At 35.1% G+C, this 20,629-nt stretch overlaps 2 protein-coding genes across 2 annotated transcripts; one reads left to right on the top strand and one right to left on the bottom strand.

Annotated features, from left to right (window-relative positions):
* The first annotated feature begins 4,750 nt into the window (after positions 1-4,750).
* LOC112520038 (FT-interacting protein 1-like) lies at positions 4,751-7,864 on the top strand. The gene has a single exon (XM_025128343.1). The coding sequence runs from the start codon at positions 4,751-4,753 to the stop codon at positions 7,817-7,819; it is 3,069 nt and encodes a 1,022-aa protein (XP_024984111.1). The 3' UTR covers positions 7,820-7,864.
* A 232-nt stretch (positions 7,865-8,096) lies between these two features.
* On the bottom strand, positions 8,097-10,612 carry LOC112519370 (60S ribosomal protein L6-like). The gene is made up of 5 exons (XM_025127440.1): positions 10,578-10,612; positions 9,610-9,895; positions 9,418-9,524; positions 8,807-8,988; positions 8,097-8,421 (listed from the first exon to the last, which is right to left on the bottom strand). Exons 2-5 carry the CDS (start codon positions 9,864-9,866, stop codon positions 8,266-8,268), a joined length of 702 nt encoding a protein of 233 aa, XP_024983208.1. The 5' UTR covers positions 9,867-9,895; positions 10,578-10,612; the 3' UTR covers positions 8,097-8,265.
* Positions 10,613-20,629: the final 10,017 nt, after the last annotated feature.

Genomic DNA, 20,629 nt, shown 5'->3' with positions numbered 1-20,629 from the left:
GTCAATGACCCAACAACCCCCCCCCCCCCCCCCCCGGGGATCTGCTAGCATTATTATGCACTTCATGGGATTCGAACCTGTGACCTGCTCTGATACCACATGTTATGATCCAAGCGCTTACCACTATGCCAAAAACAATCGCTGATGGAGAAGGCGCAACTTATTTTGTTATAGCGTAACAGTCAGCGCCACATTTCGATTTAGGAAGATGCTGGTCAATTACCCAACTTTAATTTCTCCACACGTCGAGTATTAGTACCAGCGTTATCAAATGAAATACTAATAACTTTAAATATAAATTATAAGATGTAACACTTCTTTTAATAATTTGAAATAAACGATCACCCGAATGTGGCGCACCAAAAGGTTCAAATGTGATTACACGTTTTACTAATTGTCACAATTGTGGCTCAATCCAATGACATGTTATGCACATATAAGAATGTGGCAAACTGTGTGGCGCACTTCATAAGTCACAGACAAAAAAAAATTAAGCAAAAAAGAAAACATTTGTCGCGTTTCATTTTGACACGTTTTCCATAGTTTAATTGCAACACGTCTAAGAGTTTGTCGACTTACCGCATTGTAGTGTGGTTGTAGCGTTTTTTTATTTGGATGAGGTTGGTAATATGAATGTTGTCAAAATGTCTGAACGACAATCGGACTCGCATGACACATTTTGTTGTCATTTGACGGTTCAAATCTGTGATAACCTGTCTTTCAGTTAGAAAGTTTGGGTTGTTTTTAATTAAAACATTGGTTAATATGCTTAATATTTTTTAAAAAGAAATTCCACCGCCTCTTAATTTTATTACATGATAATATGAGATAAGTACGATATCTCATGGGAATGATAAAAGAAAGGAGAGAAAATTGGGAAACGGTTTCTATGTGTGTGTTCTGGAGTCCGAAGGAAACATAAGCAAAAAGAGAAATAAGAAGAGGGTTGATTTTGTGTTATTGCCTGTTGTCATTCATCTTCATATATTTATCTACGTGAATTACATAAAGTGAGTTATTTACAAACTTTCCTTATTTGGTATTTGAAATTAGAACCGTATGGTTCTTATATGAGAATGATTATAAAACTGTTTTTGTATGCTACAATTGGCATGATTGTAGGATTTTGATATGTTACATCTTGTGAATGGAATAAGGGTGACATATTAAGCAGAGATGTATTTTTTGTTATAAGGGTGACAAATCAATGAGAGGTGTATATTGAGATAAGGATAACATATCAAGGAGATGTGCATACCAGGATAATGGTGACATAATCATTGAGATATCAATAGCATTTACGTGCCTCTTTTTAAAAAAAATTACAACAAAAGTTTCATTCTTTTGAAGTTTGAGACGTAAATAATACCAAGTTTTCATATTCATGCTTGTTTCATGCTCTTTAAGTCAAGTGCTAAGGTGACCGATCTCTAAACCCATCCTTTGTTAATTGACCATTTACGTGCCTCTTTTTAAAAAAAATTACAACAAAAGAAAAATATTTTATCGAGCTCTAGGGAATACACAAGCCAATCCCTATAACATTTTTCTCCATTTGATAAAATTCTAGTATATGATGTTGCAGAAAATCGTTTACAATATATATATATATATATATATATATATATATATATATCTTTAGAACCTTTTTTAATAGATTAATCTCTTTTAGGACCTTTTACAACCAACATATCAATCACTTTAGAACTCAAAGAATCACAATTTATTGGATCAAATATATCAAAACTAATAAAGGTATCGTCAATATCAATAGCATCAGTAGCATCATCATCAACATTAATATCGACATTTTCATCCAAACTAACACTAGCATCAACATCAATAGAATTATCAAGTGAAACTTAAGATTTTTTAGTGAAAATTTTATCAATAGCTCTCTTTTGTTCTTTTTTTTTCTTTTTACGTTTTTGACATCCAAAATCATGTTTTCTAACTCTAAAAGACATGATGGCAAACTACTTAAACAAATTGATGATTAGCAAACAGGTTACTAATTCATATCAGAAATAAACCCAAGATAACACATTTAACAATTTAGGAAACATATAAGAAACTCAGAAATCAGAATCTTGAATAAGATGGATCACAAAGATTGAAATACAACACCTAGATTTGAGTATGTGAGGCCGCTTTCGAGGTCTGATTGCCCAAGTCAAGCAGCATAAACTCTCTGTGTCTCTATGGTTGTGACTTGTGAGATATCCCAGTCCAACCCTAAACTCGTCTGGAATACAAATGTAAAAAAAAAAAAGCAAAGTAAATTGGGATGTAGAAGAATAGAAATTGCAGGTGAATGGTAGAATGATTTCATATTTGGACGTGATTTACTGATTTTATAGTTGATTTTCGGGGCTGTTGTTGATGTTGTAATCGCCATTATTGGTGAAAAAGTGAAGAAGGCGAGAGGGATTTCAGAACCTAATCAACGAAAGTGTTGTTTGACAGTTGCTGAATGGTTTGGTGTATAATAATTAAGTGGTCAGAATGATTAAAAGGCATTCATGAATCATGATATAGTGTAAAATGGAATGTAAATTTTGCTAATTATTTACAATGAAATTAGGGAGTTGAATGGTTAAGGGAGACCCATGATACAAAATCATTCAGAGAGTTTTACAATCATTAAGAGACAGACTTTTTTTATGTCAAACAAGATTCAGCTCTTAACGATTCAAATGCAGTCTCTTAATGAAACTATTAATATGTAAACAAACAACCCTTTAGACAAGTCTTACAACATCGATTAGAGGATTATGAAAAAGTCTAATGATGACATCATGTATTTAAGTGTGAGAGTTTGTAATAAAAGGTAGATTTATGAACTCGTTATAAATTCAAAATTGTAGTCTACCAATAACTTTCACGATAATTGATGTTAAATTATAAGTTGTTTCAACAACATTTTTTGTGGTAAAATGTTACACATTCAAGCGGAGACAACACGATGCGATAAATGGCACCCACCACCAGCCTCTTGCTTCAAATGTAATTGCGATGCGGCAATTTTTTAGAAAAAGGGCATAACGAGAGCCGACATGGTGTTGAGTGAGGAGGAAAGAGGAGTAATTACATAAAAGACAGCTCCGTTTTTCTTCTATAGCATAACGAATCAATTGATTTAATGTAGGCATTGCTATGATGAGGATGCCCGAGTCAAAAGGAGTGTGAAGAGTCAGCCATGCTGACATGAATCATGGTTGTGGGGCATGAGAATGTCATCTTTGAAACCGACTCCCAAGCTGTTCTAAACGCTTTGACGCAACATGAGCGAGAAGATACCTAGTTTAGTAGCATCATTCAGATATGCAGTTTGATCCTAGAGTCCAAAGTGTTCTTTTAGATTTCAGTTTACTAGGAAAAACAGAAATGTCGTACTTTAATTGCATTTTAGAAGAAAATTAATCTATTGAACCTAAACTCTTGATTATTTTTAATCTCATGTTCACCCATGAATCGTACTTTAGAAGGGAATTGATCTATTGAACCTTGATGCACCTCATCAATGTTGACATTCAATTATAATTGATCCAATGGTAAAGCTCTATTTTAACGCTTCTCACCGTAACTCTCATCCTCATCAAAACTACGGTGCTCAAAAACTCGACCAACCCGATCAAGCCAATGAGAAATAACTCAACCGAAGCAACCCAATGTCTAATCGAGTTGTAAAATTGTCAAACCGTAGGTATTGGTTTGATATTGGGTTACTATTATTTGAACTCAACCTAACCTGATGAACCCGATATCATTTTATTACTTGGATTTAATATGATTATCGAATTTATATTAACATATACATTAGACAATTACACTATCATGTATGCTCTTCATATACACATGTTTTCAATTTATTCGCATCTCTATATAACTCATTCGTATATATGTTCAGTAACTGTGAACATATATATGTAAATTGAAAAAATTAACTGAATGTGATATACGTAAGAAGTATGAATAAGTTGTATCAAATAGTTAATAATGAAAAAAAAATTATAAGTAGAGAAATAACATATTTAAGGTTAGAAGAATATTTTAATATACCAAAGTATCAATCCAACCAACCCGGATTGGGTTTGGGTTAAGATTTTTCAAACCACAAACATTGAATTGGGTTGTTCAAATGTCTTCAACCCTATCAACTCAACTCATAAACACCCTAATCGAGACACAACTCTAAACTTTATATATTAATTATGTTTAAAGATGTTCATTCATGTTGTCACATTACTAAGTTCATTTCTCCTCCACCAAGAATGGAATAGAATGCCATCACATCAATCCACGTGCAACATCTCTCCCATGTATAATGTATTTCTAACTTTACAAACATGTCATTTTATTATTATTAACGATTTTGTTCAATTAAATATAATCAATTTATTAATTAACATTTAATTCGTTAACCAATAATTAATTTTTCAGTTACCAACTAACTTAAAAGCTTAATTCATTATCAGCATACTTCGATTAAAAAAAGACAAGATTGCCCAATGAGAGAAGGAAAAAAAATGCAACCAACAGGATTCTTCCGCTTTACAAAAGATGGACAAAATAGTCTTTTTCTTTTCCGTGTCTAGTAATAAAGTTGATATGCCATAATTACCTCCATCTCCCTCTTTCCCAACCAGTTTCCACGTTCTTTGTTCGACAGAACCAGAACCCCCATTGCGAGATTGCTTGCGACTCCGGTGGCTTCTCCGATCAGCAAAGAATGAAGAGAATACAAACCATGATGCTGATCGTACAAGTCATTGATGCACATGACCTCAAGCCTAAAGATGGCGAAGGATCCGCCAGTCCATTTGTAGAAGTCGATTTCCAAAACCAACTTAGTAAAACCACAACTGTCCCCAAAAACCTCAACCCCGTTTGGAACCAACGACTCTCGTTTCACTTTGACAAAACCTACGAAAACAACCGCCATCAATCCATCGAGATCACGGTTTACCATGACGGCAAGTCGACGCTCGGAAGAATCTTTCTTGGAAGGGTGAGCATTCCGTTTAAGAACGTTGTCAAGAAAGGCGAAGAAGTGTACCAGAAGTTCCAACTTGAAAGCAAGCGGTGGTTCTCGTTCGTTAAAGGTGAAGTTGGTTTAAAGCTCTACATTTCGCCAGAATCCGAGCCGTTGAAGAAGCTTGAAGCTCGTGATTCAGTTCCGAGGATCGAAGCTTCGAAATCTGCCACTAACGAGGAGATTGAGGTGCTATCGGAGGCAAAAAGAGCTTCCAAGCCGTTCAAAAAGATTGAAACTAGTGCTGTCGTTGCTCCTTTGCCACCTGATTCAGTTCCGGTGATTGAAGTGCGTTCAGAGACGAAAAGAGCTTCCAAGCCGTTGAAAAAGATTGAAGCGTGTACAGTCATTGCTCCTTTGCCGCCTGATTCGGCTCCGGTGATTGAAGTGCGATCAGAGGCGAAAACACGTGAATCTTTGCTGGTTAAGATGCAACCTCGGGGTAACCTTGAAGCAGATCACGACTACGAGTTGAAGGACATGAACCCACAACTTGGCGGCAGAAGGTGGCGGGGTGGCGGAACCTATGGTGGAAGGGGGTGGCTGGGAGGGGAGAGATCTGGAACCACGTATGATCTTGTTGAACAAACATATCATCTTTACGTTAGGGTCGTTAAGGCAAAAGATCTCGCTAGCGGTGACCCTTATGCCGAGGTCAGACTAGGGAATTATGTCGGAAGAACGAGGCATTTAGAGCATCGGGCAAACCCCGAATGGAACCAGGTGTTTGCATTTTCGAAAGATCGTATCCAATCATCGACTTTGGAAGTTTATGTGAAAGATAAGGAGATGTTCGGGAGAGCCGATTACTTAGGGAGAGTGGTTTTCGATCTGAACGAGATTCCAACAAGGGTCCCACCAGATAGCCCGTTGGCTCCCCAGTGGCACAGAATGGAGAGGGGTAGAGGTGAACTCATGGTTGCCGTTTGGATGGGAACACAAGCCGATGAAGCTTTTCCGGAGGCGTGGCACTCAGATGCTTCCACCGTTCAAGGAGAAGGCGTTTTCAATGTTCGATCAAAGGTTTACGTTTCTCCAAAACTTTGGTATCTCCGAGTGAACATAATCGAAGCTCAAGATTTGATCTTGAATGACAACACCCATGTTCCGGAAGTCTCTGTGAAGGTACAAGTGGGAAACCAAGTTCTAAGAACAAAGATTTGTTCGGGGAGGGCGATGAATCCGATATGGGATGAAGATTTGGTGTTTGTTGCCGCCGAGCCTTTTGAAGAATTGTTGGTGCTTACAATAGAGGACCGGGTGAACTCTTCAAGAGACGAGGTTTTGGGGACGTTGAATCTACCATTGACTACGTTCGAAAAACGGCTCGACCACAGGCCGGTTCATTCTCGTTGGTTTAATGTGGAGAAGTACGGGTTCAATGGTTTAGAAGGTGAGAGAAGGAGAGAACTTAAGTTTTCTAGTAGGGTGCACCTCCGGGCTTGCTTAGAAGGCGGGTACCATGTTCTTGATGAATCAACATTGTATATAAGTGATCAACGACCCACGGCTAAACAGTTATGGAAACCGCCGTGTGGGATCTTGGAAGTCGGGATTTTGGGTGCACAAGGGCTGCTTCCGATGAAGATCAAAGATGGGAGAGGGTCTACAGACGCTTACTGTGTGGCAAAATATGGACAGAAATGGGTTCGGACAAGAACGATTCTGGATACCCTCAAGCCAAAATGGAACGAGCAGTACACATGGGAAGTTTACGATCCCTGCACAGTCATCACAATGGGGGTTTTCGACAATTGCCACTTGGGAACTGAGAAGCACGGTGCTGGCCCCAGTACGGTAAGAGATTCAAGAATCGGGAAGATAAGGATCCGGTTATCGACTCTTGAAGCTAATCGAACTTACACACATTCTTACCCACTGATTGTACTCCAACCCTCTGGGGTGAAAAAGATGGGTGAGCTGAACCTAGCAGTTCGATTCACCACCCTATCCATGGCTAACATGGTTTCAACCTACGGTAACCCTCTGCTGCCTAAAATGCATTACTTGCATCCTTTCACAGTAAACCAGATTGAAAACTTAAGATATCAAGCGATGAATATAGTGTCAGCACGGCTTGGTCGAGCTGAACCGCCTCTTAGGAAGGAGGTGGTTGAGTACATGCTAGACGTGGATTCTCACATGTGGAGTATGAGGAGAAGCAAAGCAAACTTTTTCCGGTTAATGTCTCTGCTTTCAGGGTTGTTCTCCATTGGCCGGTGGCTGAATGATGTCTGCCACTGGAAAAATCCGGTGACATCCGTATTGGTTCACATCCTGTTTCTGATTCTAGTGTGGTATCCAGAGCTCATCCTACCCACTATCTGTCTCTACATGTTCTTGATTGGACTATGGAACTACAGGTCCCGGGCTAAACACCCGCCTCATATGGACCCAAAACTATCATGGGCTGAGGCGGTGCACCCTGACGAACTCGATGAAGAGTTTGACACTTTCCCGACAACTAGAACGGCTGACATCGTTCGTATGCGGTACGACAGGATCCGGAGTGTGGCAGGGAGGATTCAAACAGTAGTGGGGGATGTAGCTACACAAGGAGAGAGATTTGGAATGTTACTTACCTGGAGAGACCCTCGAGCAACAAGCCTGTTCGTCTTTTTCAGCCTCTGTGCAGCAGTGGTCCTGTATGCAACTCCGTTTAGAGTGGTGGCACTCGTTGGCGGATTGTATATGTTTCGACATCCCCAGCTACGAAGCAAATTGCCTTCAGTTCCAAACAATTTCTTTAGGAGATTACCTGCTCAAACAGATAGTTTACTCTAACAAGTGTACCAGTCATCGAACGAGCCAGTCACCTACACGCTATTTCCAAAGTCTTTTCTAGATAAGGCTAGAGTTTAAATGCTAACCAATGTTTTTCTATGCAATAAATATCATGCATGTGTGACTTCAGTTACCATGCAATGTTGAAATAAGTAATGACATCAATGACTTTCTTCACCCCTGTAAATTTCTGGTCAAATAGAACGAATCCTTTGCAAGTTTCGAGCAGATAATACATAAAGAAAAGATTCACGTGTAATCAAGCAATAGAACAACTGAATTAAAACATTCTTTGCAAAATTCCATTGTGCTTGGAGCATATAAAAAAGAATTTCAGTCATTCAACACAAAAAAGAAACTGATAATGCATCCTCTAGATCTATGTAGACATGAGAGATGATTACAGAAACAAAATTAATTCTACTAATGGCTCTTCATGTTTTCCCTTAAAAAACAAGCTCATGAGGTTTCATGCCTGCCTTGAGCGAAAATCTTGCACCCAAATAGCTTTTCAGATCTGGAACAGCCTCAATTGATGTTATCAAAGCTGCATCTAGAGTCTTCTGGTCGTCTTTCTTTTCCTGTGGAAGTGTGTTCTTTTCCTGTAATACAGATTAATAAAGAATCAGGTATAAGAATAGCAGAAACCACTGACATAAGAACAAATAAAACACAGAAAAATAACAACATATTTGATGTCCCAGAAAGGGCCTGATGAAATTGTGGCGCCAGTAATCAGCTATTACTTAGAAGACTAATGAGCTTAATACTTGATATAGCTTCATCAGCTATTATTCAAATGACCAAAAATTGTAGTACTTTGAAAAATCATCTTCAGTTTTCAGCTTAAAGCATAACATGTAGTTCAATATCAATATCAGAAAGATTCCTACCGACATGGGATTTCCCTAAAAAGAGAAGACAGAGATGTTTACATTTCCATGAGTCGGATGGTGTTTATATATAAAGAGAGTAAGACAGCATTACCTCTTTCTCTGCCTCGAAAAACTCGCCCTCTCCTTTCTTCTTCTTCTTTTCAACTTTCTTTCCGAAGTATTTGTCATCAAACTTCTCCACATTTACCGCAGTGATGTCAGCCTTCGTTGATGTGGCAATAACGTATGACTGATTCACCCTCCTCAAAGGAACACCATTAATCTTAAAGGGGCCTACAAAATGAAAGATGTATTAGAAAAAAAAAGTGACCACTATTAGAATATAAACAGAAAGCATCACTTTCCAAACAAATTCTATTCTAGTACATATATGATTCTGTGTATTTCTCTCTACCCACAACCAACAACATCCATATCATATACAAATACAATTCTATCAATTCCTATCATCAAAATGGAACAACTCAGTAATTTCATAGATTTAACAAAAGCAAAGTAGCAGAAAATATCAGCAACTGCAGATATCAAAAGATGTGTAAACTACCTTAAGCAAATATCAGTTTTTAAACATCAGAGATCAGATAGAGAAATGTTAACTGTCGCATGAAGAAGAAAAAAACATAGTTTTTAACAGCCAAATCGAGGAAGTAAAAAAGCAAAACTTCTATAAACAGGCACAAAAAGGAAAAAGAGTTAACCTACCAGTAACCAGCAACAATCCAGAAGTCAGTTGTTTAAGAAAAACAACCCTCTTGCCCTTGAACCTCCCAGCCAATATGATCAGCACAGTTCCTGGAGTAATGCTAGCCCTGAAAACATGAATGAATGATCAAAAAATTCATCAGAGATGATGAGATGATACATGTACCCATAGCATAGATATTATTTATATACCTGAGCTTAGTTGGTCTGGCTTTGCGCTTATTGACAAGGGGTTTCTTCACATCATCAGCGGGATAGAACTTCGGAGGCTTCTCAGGCAGAGCAGCAGCAGCAGCTTTCTTCTCGTGTTTGGGGAAAGCACCACCATTCTTAGCCTTGATAGCCCAAAGACCCCTCTTGTGATACATCTTAGAGCGTGAGTATTTCCCCACCCCTCTAATCAAGTCAGGGTTCCTGCACACATGGGGCTTTCTGTCCTTTGGTGCCATTGCTCTTCTGCCCTCACTATATACTGGGTCTGGAAACGGAACCAGGTAACAGTTTTAAACTCCCATATCGAAATACAAATTTAGCAATGGGCACAAAACATATACACTGTCCAAACATGACTATTTTTTCTAAATTTACACAAGCCAACTCTAAACGGACAACAAGTGTTCATGAAGCATGTAAAGTATGTGTCATCAGATGGGTAGATTATAGAATTAATTATCAACTCAAACTAGATTCTCACCAAGAAACACGTAAAAAATAGATAATCTATATAGCATCAACAAGCAAGCAAACGGTTAGCTGATCAATCCAATGTGTAAATCAAACAGTTTGAGGTAGACAGTATTGAAATATTGCAATCCTTTATTTGCTCAGGAATGCTAGTACTTCACACACAGAACTAAATCAACACTTCCCATACATTGCCAAAATCCACAAAAACAAATTCAAAGGGCTGGAACACATTTTACACAAATTCTCCTGACTATATTAAGAGAAATTCACAACATAATAAACCAAAAAACTGTAAGACTTCAAATTGAAGAGCACTAACATACATTTCAGGCGAGTTAAATACAAAATCCTAGATGAAGTGTACGACGCGTTTGATTGTGTAAATTGAGAAAACAAGCACACATAAATCAAAAACCAAAATTTTCATAGTTGTAGGCATAAATCATAAGCAAATCGTCAAAATATCACATTACCGGAAACTAAGTTGCTCCGGTGCGGCGGGTGCAATCGGCTGATAAGAAAATGGAAGAAACCCTAATAGCTGGGGGGGTATAAGATAAAATGCCTGAAAGGGTAAAATTGTCATAATAAGTTCTTTCTGGGCCGAATGGACGGGCTGGACTTGTTATTGCCCTTCAAGTTCAAGATGGTCTTATTGAATCTCAAAAACTATTTCAAATATGTTTCAAATTTTAATAAACAGCTCGAAAACTATAAATATTAAAAAATGAACGTTATTTGCGTAATGCAGCGAGATAAATCTTCATTTTAATGTTTAGTTTTTATTATTTGTTTCTATTAATTTAATACGATTTTATGTGATTTTGAAAAAACGGTAATGTTTTTATTTTTGAATGAAGTATAAATTTGAATACAACATAAAATTTTTGACAAGAAAATAAATCGATATTAATATCAAATTAATTATTTAAAAGTTCTTGTTTTTTTTTGTAAATTTTTTAATTCAATGTTTATTATAATTTAATTTAGATTTAATAACAATATAATTTATTTTTTATAAAATAATATAATTTTTATAAAGTAATAATTAAACATTCTATTAGAACTCAATGATTATCTTAATTATATTTTAGATTTTCTATATTTAAAATGGATGTTTATCCTTATATTTGATTATGTTTGTCTGCAGTTAGTTACATGAATTTAAAAATTGATCTTTAATAAGTTGTACTTACGCAAAATTACTTGTAATCTTGAATTTTAAGTAATATGCATCAATAAACAGTATTTCATGCATAAAAAATGGTTTTTAAGAGTTGTTGTCAAATTATTTATAATTTATTGATGCATATTACTTAAAATTCAAGATTACAAGTAATTTGTGCGTAAGTACAACTTATTAAAACTTTATATTTAAATTCGTGTAACTAACTGCATATAAACATAATCACATAGAAAATAAACATCTCATTTTAAATATAAAAAATCTAAAATATATTAACGATAATCATTTTTTAACAAAATACTTAATTATTATATTTATAAAAAATTATATTATCAAACCAAAAATAATAAATGAATTAAAAATACACAAAAAATAAAATTTTTAAATAGTTAGGTTGGTACCAATATCAATATTTTTTTCCAGTTTTATATGATATATGTTTCATATTTATATTTTATTCAAAAATAAAAACATTATCGTTTTCTCAAAATCACATAAAATCGTATTATAACATCGACTGAGAAAAAAAAATGAAATATTAAAATCGATATGTATCCTGCTCAATTGTACGAGTACCCTTCTCGTAATGTACTAGTAGGAATTAAAATTAGGAATTTAGAACAATCCAACGAATTATCTTATTTCTAATGATTAAGTCGTTAAACTATTGTTTTGGCTGAAAAAATGATAAACTTTCTAAATTTGAATTATTAAGTTTTTAAACTATTTTTTTGAATGATTAAATCACTGAACATTTTTTTTAATGATTAAATCCCTAAACATTTTTTAAATAATAACCCGTTGGACTTTTTAAAAATTGGTTAACTATATCACTTTAAAAAAAAAACTACTTGTGACCAATTAGGAAGGTTTAAAGTAAAAATAAATCTAAATTAGTTTTATCGTCTCCAAACCCTACGTCATTTGAATCTCATGCAAACACCGATATCACTCAGCAACACCACTCCTTGTCTCCCCATTATTGTTTGTTCTCTATATTGACGATCGCGTTGTTAGCCCCTGCCATCGATCATCCTCTTTTTTATCTGTTTTTTTATTCTCTCTTTTGATAGATAAAAAAATAAATAAAAAATAGGAAGATCAATGACATGGGTCAACGGTGTGATAGGCGATATAGAGAATGGGCAACAATGAGGTAAATAGATGTGATGAAGGGGAATGGTACCTCTGTTTTCAAGGGTTTGAACGATGTAGGGTTTGGGAACAGTAAAACTGATTTAGCTTTCCTTTTACTTTAAAACATTTATAATCCGTTACAAGTAGTTTCTTTTTCTAAAGATAGTGCAACTAACCAATTTCTAACACTTCGATGGTTTATCTATTAAAAAATGTTCAACGACTTAATCATTTAAGATGAAAAAGTTTACTGTTTTTTAATTAAAAAAAATAGTTCAAAGACTTAATCATTAAGAAAGTTTAATAGTTATTTATTCAGAAAAATAGTTCAAAAACTTGATAATTCAAAATGAGACAATTCATTGATATTTCTGAACTTTTTCCTATAAAATATTCATAATTCTTTTTTATAAATTTTCATTTAATTTTAAAAAGGGAAAGTCTAAAAACCCTAACAAATTTTCTCATTTTAAATGGTTAGTCTCGAAACTATTTTTTTGAATGAAAAAATAGTTAAACTTTCTCATTTTAAACTATTATGACCATGAACCATTTTTTTGCATGAAAAAAACTATTAAACTTTTACATTTTGAATGATTAGACCATCATCTATGTCACGCCCCGAATTTTTATTTTTTTTATCGAGTGTCGTGACGTCATTCTTAATAACTTAAGTCATGAACGAAAATACGAACTTAAAATTCCAAACACACATAATATGTTTAACATAATTCGTTACATCATTGCGGAAGCGTAAAATACTTTAACATAATCAATGCTAATTAAAAAGTCTAATCAAACATGATTTCAAAACATAGTCCCTTCTTTCTTTTTTCACTCGTCTACTGACGAATGACACCTGAGATATATACATGTATAGTATAAGCAAAAAGATTAGTGAATACAATATGGTTTCATGATCACATGCACACATAAAATAGCGTTTTAGCGTATTTTAATTATTATCTTGTAAGTGAGGCCTCGGCTCGTCACTTTTCTTTGCGTATGTGGCGTATTCTATGGACCAGGACCCCAAGACCTCGGAATTGCAAGCCCTCCTTTCATGTCCAACCCACCACGTACGGTGGACGAATCTTGCCGTATCATACTAGTTGCATATCATTTATTTGCAATATTCACTCATTAATGCAAATCTCAACGTGACATGCAACATACATCTCATGCAAGTGACAACATAAAATCACATATGCATCATCATCATTTTTCACATTGTACACATACTTGAATATCATCTCGATAATATCAAGTCATCATAATCTTTCTCATTAACATCACCTTTAATATCATGCATATATTTAAATATCATGCACATCAATGTAATCAAGTTATCATCATATGCATATAAACATATCATRTATATATCATGGATAAAATACTTTTATAATAATCATGTATATATCCCATAAAAATCGCATAATGTACTCACCTTGAATTGTTAACGTTCAGTAGGCTTTTCTCTCAAAAACGGTAACCTACATGATAATTATACCATGATATCTCATTAACATCTAAATATCTCCAAAAAGTCAACAAAAGTCAACTATTGTCATTCTGCCCCAACCTAAAGTCAAACTTCGTATACGAGCATCTTAGTATACCTCAAACAACTATATTTGACCTATCATTAACATCCACATAGGTCAAACGAACCAAAAGTCAACCCTTGGTCAACTTAGTCACTCCAAGGAAGACTAGAGCCTCTGGTTGTATTGACCAGAGCCTCTGTAGCGACCAGAGCCTCTGGTTGTATTGACCTGAGCCTCTTGTGGGCGGCCAGAGCCTCTGTGGGCGACCATACTTAGAAAATAAATTAACATCAAACCAGAGCCTCTCTGGTCTCTCTTCCAAAACTTCTGTTCTCACGACCAGAGCCTCTGGTTGTACTAACCAACACTTATGACTCGTATACTTTAAAAATGGTCATTCATCTTATGGAGCAAAACTAGGAACATACTGCTTCGGTCCATCGGGCCTCTGGTTCTAAGCCACACTTGAAACGTATTTCGTTATTCAGGGCCAGAGCCCCTCTGGTCTCTCTTCCAGAGCTTCTGGCTTCACAACCAGAGCCTCTGGTTGAACCAACCNCCAGAGCCTCTGGTTGAACCAACCCATAGCAAATAATTCGACTAGGACCAGAGCCCCTCTGGTCTCTCTTCCAGAGCCTCTGGCTTCACGACCAGAGCATCTGGTCGAGCTAATACTTAGCAAATAATCCAACCAGGACCAGAGCCCCTCTGGTCTCTCTTCCAGAGCCTCTGGCTTCATGACCAGAGCCTCTGGTTGAACTAATACTTGGAAAATAATTCAACCATGACCAGAGCCTCTCTGGTCCTACACAGACTTAAAAGTTAAGATTTGAGACATACGGCTACAAGGTCTTACAGATGACCTAATCACGAAGCTAACCAAATAAGGAATATGGATGATAGTTGAGTGTTTTACCTCTAAACGCATATAATGGATGGGGACTTTGAGCTCCGATTTCTCTCCTGATACTCTATGAAATCTTAGGAAGTTATAATGCAAACTGTAGAGCGAAGTGAAGTCTATTTATATGCTGAGGTTTTTGTCGCAATAGTTGAATAATCGGACCAATGGGGAGCTTCAAATGAGAGGTCGGTATCATATCTCTGAATTGCAGATATTTACAAAACAGGTCCTTCTGTTGGACTTGGTCGTCTCTGACCCGACATAGGTCGCTTTCACACTTTTGCGTTGCAGGTCTGGAGCGTAGGTACAAAACAGACTCTTCTGCATTTGCAGGTCTGGTGCAAATTTTACAGAACAGGTCCTTCTGATTTGGACATGTTTACCTTTGACCCGACTCCTTTAACTTTCACGAATTTACAACTTTTACCCATGTCCCGACATTCTCTTTCACTTAAGGTCCGAACTTTAAACTTATTTTGAGATTTCGATTACTACTTCCTTAACTAACTACATAAATATTTTAACACCTCAAACGAATTTAATAAATAAAAATTATCTATTTAAAGACCCGTACGATATAAATTTTGGGTTTTACAATTTAAATAAATAAAAAAACCCCATTGAACTTTACTAGTCGGTGAATGTAACTTTTTTTGTTAAAAAATGATGGAGGTAACCAAATTTTAAAAGTACGTTAGCTTATTTATTAAAAGATATTAAGGGATCAATACAAATTATAAAAGTTTAATGGTTTTTTCATTAAAAAAAAAAGTTTTAATCATTTTTCAATTTAAAAAAAGGGTATAAACTTAATATATACTATATTATAAACCATTTGACAAAAACTCTTAAAAACCACTTTTTATGCATAAAGTATTGTTTATTAATGCAAATTACTTACAACTCAAGATTACAAGTAGATTGTGCGTAAGTACAAGTTATTAAAGCTACATAGCTGAATTCATGTAACTAACTGCAGATAAACATAATTAAATACAAGATAAACATCTAATTTTAAATATAAAAAATCTAAAATAAATTAGGATAATCAATGAGTTATAACAGAATACTTAGTTATTATATTTATAAAATGTTATATTATTAAACCAAAAATAAATTATTTCATTATTAAACTTAAATTAAATTACAATAAAAATAAAATAAAATAATTACATAAAAAATGAGAACTTTTAAATAGTTGATTTGATATTAACATTGATATATTTTTCTTCAAATTTATATTTTATTAAAAAATAAAATCATTAATGTTTTCTTAAAAACACATAAAATCGTATTATAACATCGACAAAGACAAATAAAAAAATAGAACATTAAAATCGAGATGTGTCTCGTTGCATTACACGAATACTCTTCTAATCATACAAAATAAAAAAGTTTAATGTTTTTTTTATTAAAAAAAATAATTTACAGACGAAACCATTCAAAATCAAAAACTTGGATTTTTTTAACTTTTCCCTTTTAAAAATCTCCAAAAATATAAACCAAGTAGGAAAACATTTTTGACAACCGTTTATATTTTATAAAAAATTACTTTTTTGTATAACTCTTAGTTTAATTGTCGTATTTTATTTTACAAAAGTCACACTTAACAGTATAATGTGCTCTTCGTCTATACTATATTATAAATTATTTGATAAAAACTTTTAAAAACCATTTTTTATGCATGAAGTATTGTTTATTGATATCTATTACTTAAAAATTCAAAATTACAAATAACTTGTACATAAGTACAACTTATTAAAACTCTATATTTTAATTCGTGTAACTAACTGCGGATAAACATAATCAAATAGAGGATAAACATCTCATTTTAAAATATAAAAAATCTAAAATATAATTAAAATAATTATTGAGTTTTAACATAATATTTAATTATTATTTTTTTTATACAAAAATATATTATTAAACTTAAATTAAGTTAAATTAAATTATAATAAAAATTTGAATTTACAAAATATACAAACAATAGCTTTTAAATAGTTAATTTGATACTAATATTGATATATTTTTTGTAATTTTATATGATATTTTCAAATTTATATTTTATTGAAAAATAAAAACATCATCGCTTTCTCAAAACCACATAAAATCGTATTTATATCGACATGGATAAAAAAATAAAACAAAACATTGAAATTGAAATGTGTCTCGATGCATTGCACTAGTACCCTTCTAATATTATTATCAAGAATGAGTCAATGAATCGGATTAATGGGTGGTTTATTCAAATGGTTACCGGTAATATTCAATATTTTCCGTTAGTCTTACCGGGTAAAATTCTATTTCATCAACGTTGTCCGGGCTCGGCTTGCCTGGAACCTCTCGTAGCCGTCTGTTTGTGCTGCTTTGTCTGCTTTGTGTGAGCTTTTCTGCTCTCCTGGTTTTTCTTGGTGCGGTCTAGGGTGTGCCTTTTTTTAGGCCCCTTTTCCTTCCCCTGTGGTGTCCTCCGTTGCTTCCTGGTCTTGGCTTGACCGGGCCCCTCCCTTGTGGTCGGCTTCTGTCTCTGTCTCTCTTCTTCTCTCTGCTTCTTCCCYCTTCTCCTCTTCTCTCCTTCTTTCCCTTCTGGGTGCCTTGGATTCTGGTGGATGTGGTTCGCCCCCACCCGAGAGCGTATTTTGTTGTTTTAGTGTTTTTGCCTTGATCTGGAGGGGTCTCCCCCCTCCCTATCAAAAAAAATTCTATTTCATCAAAACATCATATAAAAAAAATTATACAGTAAACTCTAACCAGGTAAAAGTCATCGTGTTCACTTATATAGCGTTTGATACGCATACAAGATTGGACAGGACAAAACTGGACATGACAAGAGGTAGGACTTGACAGAACAAATGTATATCTGGTGTTGGTACGACTAAGACTGGACGGGACAAAAACAAACAAGTTACCTCACAAAATTATCTGATGTTTTAAATATTATATGATAGTTATAATTAACACAGATAAAGTAAATTATTAAAGATTTTAATTTATATATATTTTTACACAATTTTCATATAAATGGATATATATATATATATATATATATATAATGGTATCAAATATGAATGAAAAAAGTTTATATAGTTGATGGTAGTAATAGTGGTGGAGATGGTTTTGGTTATGGTAAGGGTGGTAGTGGTTGACGGTAATAGTGGCGATGGGAAGTCGTGGTTGATGGCCGACGGTGGTTATAGAGGTAGAGGCAGTAGTGGTTGGTGGACAATATTGGTTATAGATGACGTGAGGATGGTGGATTGTGGTGGTGGCGGCGGCGATTGACAACGGTGGATGAGGTAGTTGTGGCTAATGTAGTGAAGATAATGGTGGTGGTGGTTATGGTGGACGTGAGGCGGCAATAAACAGTGGTGGTCGATGGCCAACGGTGGTTGTGGAGGAGGTTGTTGCAGTAGAGGATGAGTTGGAGGTGGCAATGGATAATGGTGGTCGTTGGCCAAAGGTGGTTGTAGAGGTGGCTATGGACAGCGTGGTCGTTGGCCAATGGTGGTTGTAGAGGTGGCTATGGACAGCGTGGTCGTTGGCCAATGGTGGTTGTAGAAGTGGCTATGGACAGCGTGGTCGGTGGTCGACGGTGGTTGTGGAGGAGGTTGTTGAGGTATAGGAGGAGTTGAAGGTGGCCAACGGTGGCAGTGTTGGTGGCTATAAAGGTGACAATGGACAGTGGTAGTCGGTAGTGGGCGGTGGTTGTGGATGTGGTGAAAGAGGTTGTTGTAGTAGAGGAGGAGTTGGAGATGGCGAACGACGGTAGTGGCGGCGGCAATGGACAATGGTGGTGGTGGTCGACTACGGTAGAGGTGGCGATGGACGATGGTGTTTGGTGGTTGTGGAGGCGGTAAAGGATGTTGTAGTGGAAGAGGAGGTGGAGGTGGTGCTGGCGGCGGTCGAAACTAGCGGTGATGACCATTAAAATAAATAATATATTAATGTTATATATCAAACTAAGGTATATTAGTAATATTTTAGATTATATTTCATTATTGTCTCGTTTTTTCCACCTATTTTGGTGGAACAAGAAAAAACCTATTTTGTTTCATGTTGTCTCATCTTGTCCCAGTTTTGTTCTCGTCTCATGTCATGCTAAATGTGAGACAGTGAGTTATTGTTCTGTCTCATGTTGTGCCAAACATGGGACAACGAATTTTGTTCTGTTCTGTCATGTCCCGTCTCATGTACCAAACGCAACCTTAAGTAGCAGAAAAGGGATGGGGAAATAATGTGGGTGGTAATTGGAGAGGTAAAAAGAGTAGGCTTAGTAATCCGATAATTATTCAGGTAAATTGACTCAAATGAAAAAAATTCACAACTAAATTAACCTGCTAATCATTTCTTTTCGGATTTCATCCAAAAGTCACTAGGTCGGCAATACTCAGGTCCGCAATTATTGTGGATTCACCAAACGACAAAAAGATCAACTTTTTTGGGTCAGATCCGTAACCACCAATCTACAATAATTATGGATTCGACTCAAAACCCATTTTCCTAAAAAAAATTACGGATTCAAAGAAAATGAGTTTTAGGTTGGACCCGTGATAATACGAACCTAGGCCAAAAAACTCTAGATTTTTGTCGTTTAGTGTGTCTGCAATAATTGCAGACCTGAGCCAAAAAGACTCTGTAATTTTGTCGTTTAGCATGTCCGCAATAATCGTGGACCTGGGTATTAATGACTTTTGAGTGAAGTCTGAAAAAAATGGATAGCAGATCAATTTGGTTGTGAAATGTGATCATTTGAATCAATTTCCCATTAATTTACCAGTCAATTAGTCCTAAGTTAGTGTTAAGACTATTATCTTGGTTATGTTTTTTTAGTACAATTGTACGTACTTGTGTATGTATTATTCTTATTTATTATTCACCTGCTTTTATTGACTCAATTTATTTTCTTTCTTTTTTATTGGGCAAACTCTGCTTTTTAACAAACCTTTTTATAAATAGTTTTAATGTGAGGTATAGAATTGGACCTAAAAAAAACCAAGGTCGAATTATGCATATTTTAGATTTTTAGGGGCATTTGGGCCGCGTAATGAAATTTGATGAAGTTGGAATACATCAAAAAAATTGAATTTTGAAGGAAATGAAATGAAATTTAACAATGCTTTGTTGGTAGGAATTAAAATGTAATATCACAAATGAATTGGAATCTATATCTTTGTTTGAGGCGGGGGTGAGTGGGTGTGACGACAATAGTGGTCGAATGGCAGGGGATGGGTGTGACAACGACAATATGGTGGTGGGAGGCGTGACCGGGACAATAATAGCATGCTCGTGGTGGGGCCAAGGGGCGTGCGATGTTGGTTAGAATGGATGCAAAAGGGGATTGAATTCAATTCATCTACTTGTGCTAAAAGAATGATGAATTTGAAATCACATGTTTTACGATTTTGGGCGTTCGTTTATCAGCCGTAAGCGTTTATCGAACGTCACATCATAAAATTCAATATAATAAAGATCGATAAGTATTTATCAGATAAAAAACAAATGATATTATTCAATAAAATAAATAACGTTCAGTAAATGGTTTTATATGTGTTGCATTAAATAATGGGAGAGACTAATAACACCCCTAACTTTTACTTATGGAACCCTTATTCCCTAATATAATCATTTCTTTTTTGTATTCTTTTTGTGATTTTGTCTTTTTATTGTCTTTTTCTTTTTTATATTAATTTTATTTTACTTATTTTATTTTATTCTAAATATAATATTATTACAAATATTATTTATTATTCTCTA

The sequence above is a fragment of the Cynara cardunculus genome (genome assembly GCF_001531365.2).
Source record: "Cynara cardunculus var. scolymus isolate 2C chromosome LG 10, CcrdV1, whole genome shotgun sequence".
NCBI classification, from domain to species: Eukaryota; Viridiplantae; Streptophyta; class Magnoliopsida; order Asterales; family Asteraceae; genus Cynara; species Cynara cardunculus.
The sequence above is the reverse complement of the archived record's forward strand: the minus strand, read 5'-3'. Positions and strand labels throughout refer to the sequence as shown.

What these genes read in the sequence shown, in the direction of transcription:
- LOC112520038 (XM_025128343.1), top strand. Translation starts at nt 4,751, where the DNA reads ATGATGCTGATCGTACAAGTCATTGATGCACATGACCTCAAGCCTAAA.
- LOC112519370 (XM_025127440.1), bottom strand. Translation starts at nt 9,866, where the DNA reads ATGGCACCAAAGGACAGAAAGCCCCATGTGTGCAGGAACCCTGACTTG. An exon ending in GCCAGACCAACTAAGCTCAG is followed by an intron (nt 9,525 to 9,609) that starts GTATATAAATAA and finishes TCATGTTTTCAG; the next exon opens with GGCTAGCATTACTCCAGGAA. An exon ending in TGGATTGTTGCTGGTTACTG is followed by an intron (nt 8,989 to 9,417) that starts GTAGGTTAACTC and finishes TTCATTTTGTAG; the next exon opens with GCCCCTTTAAGATTAATGGT.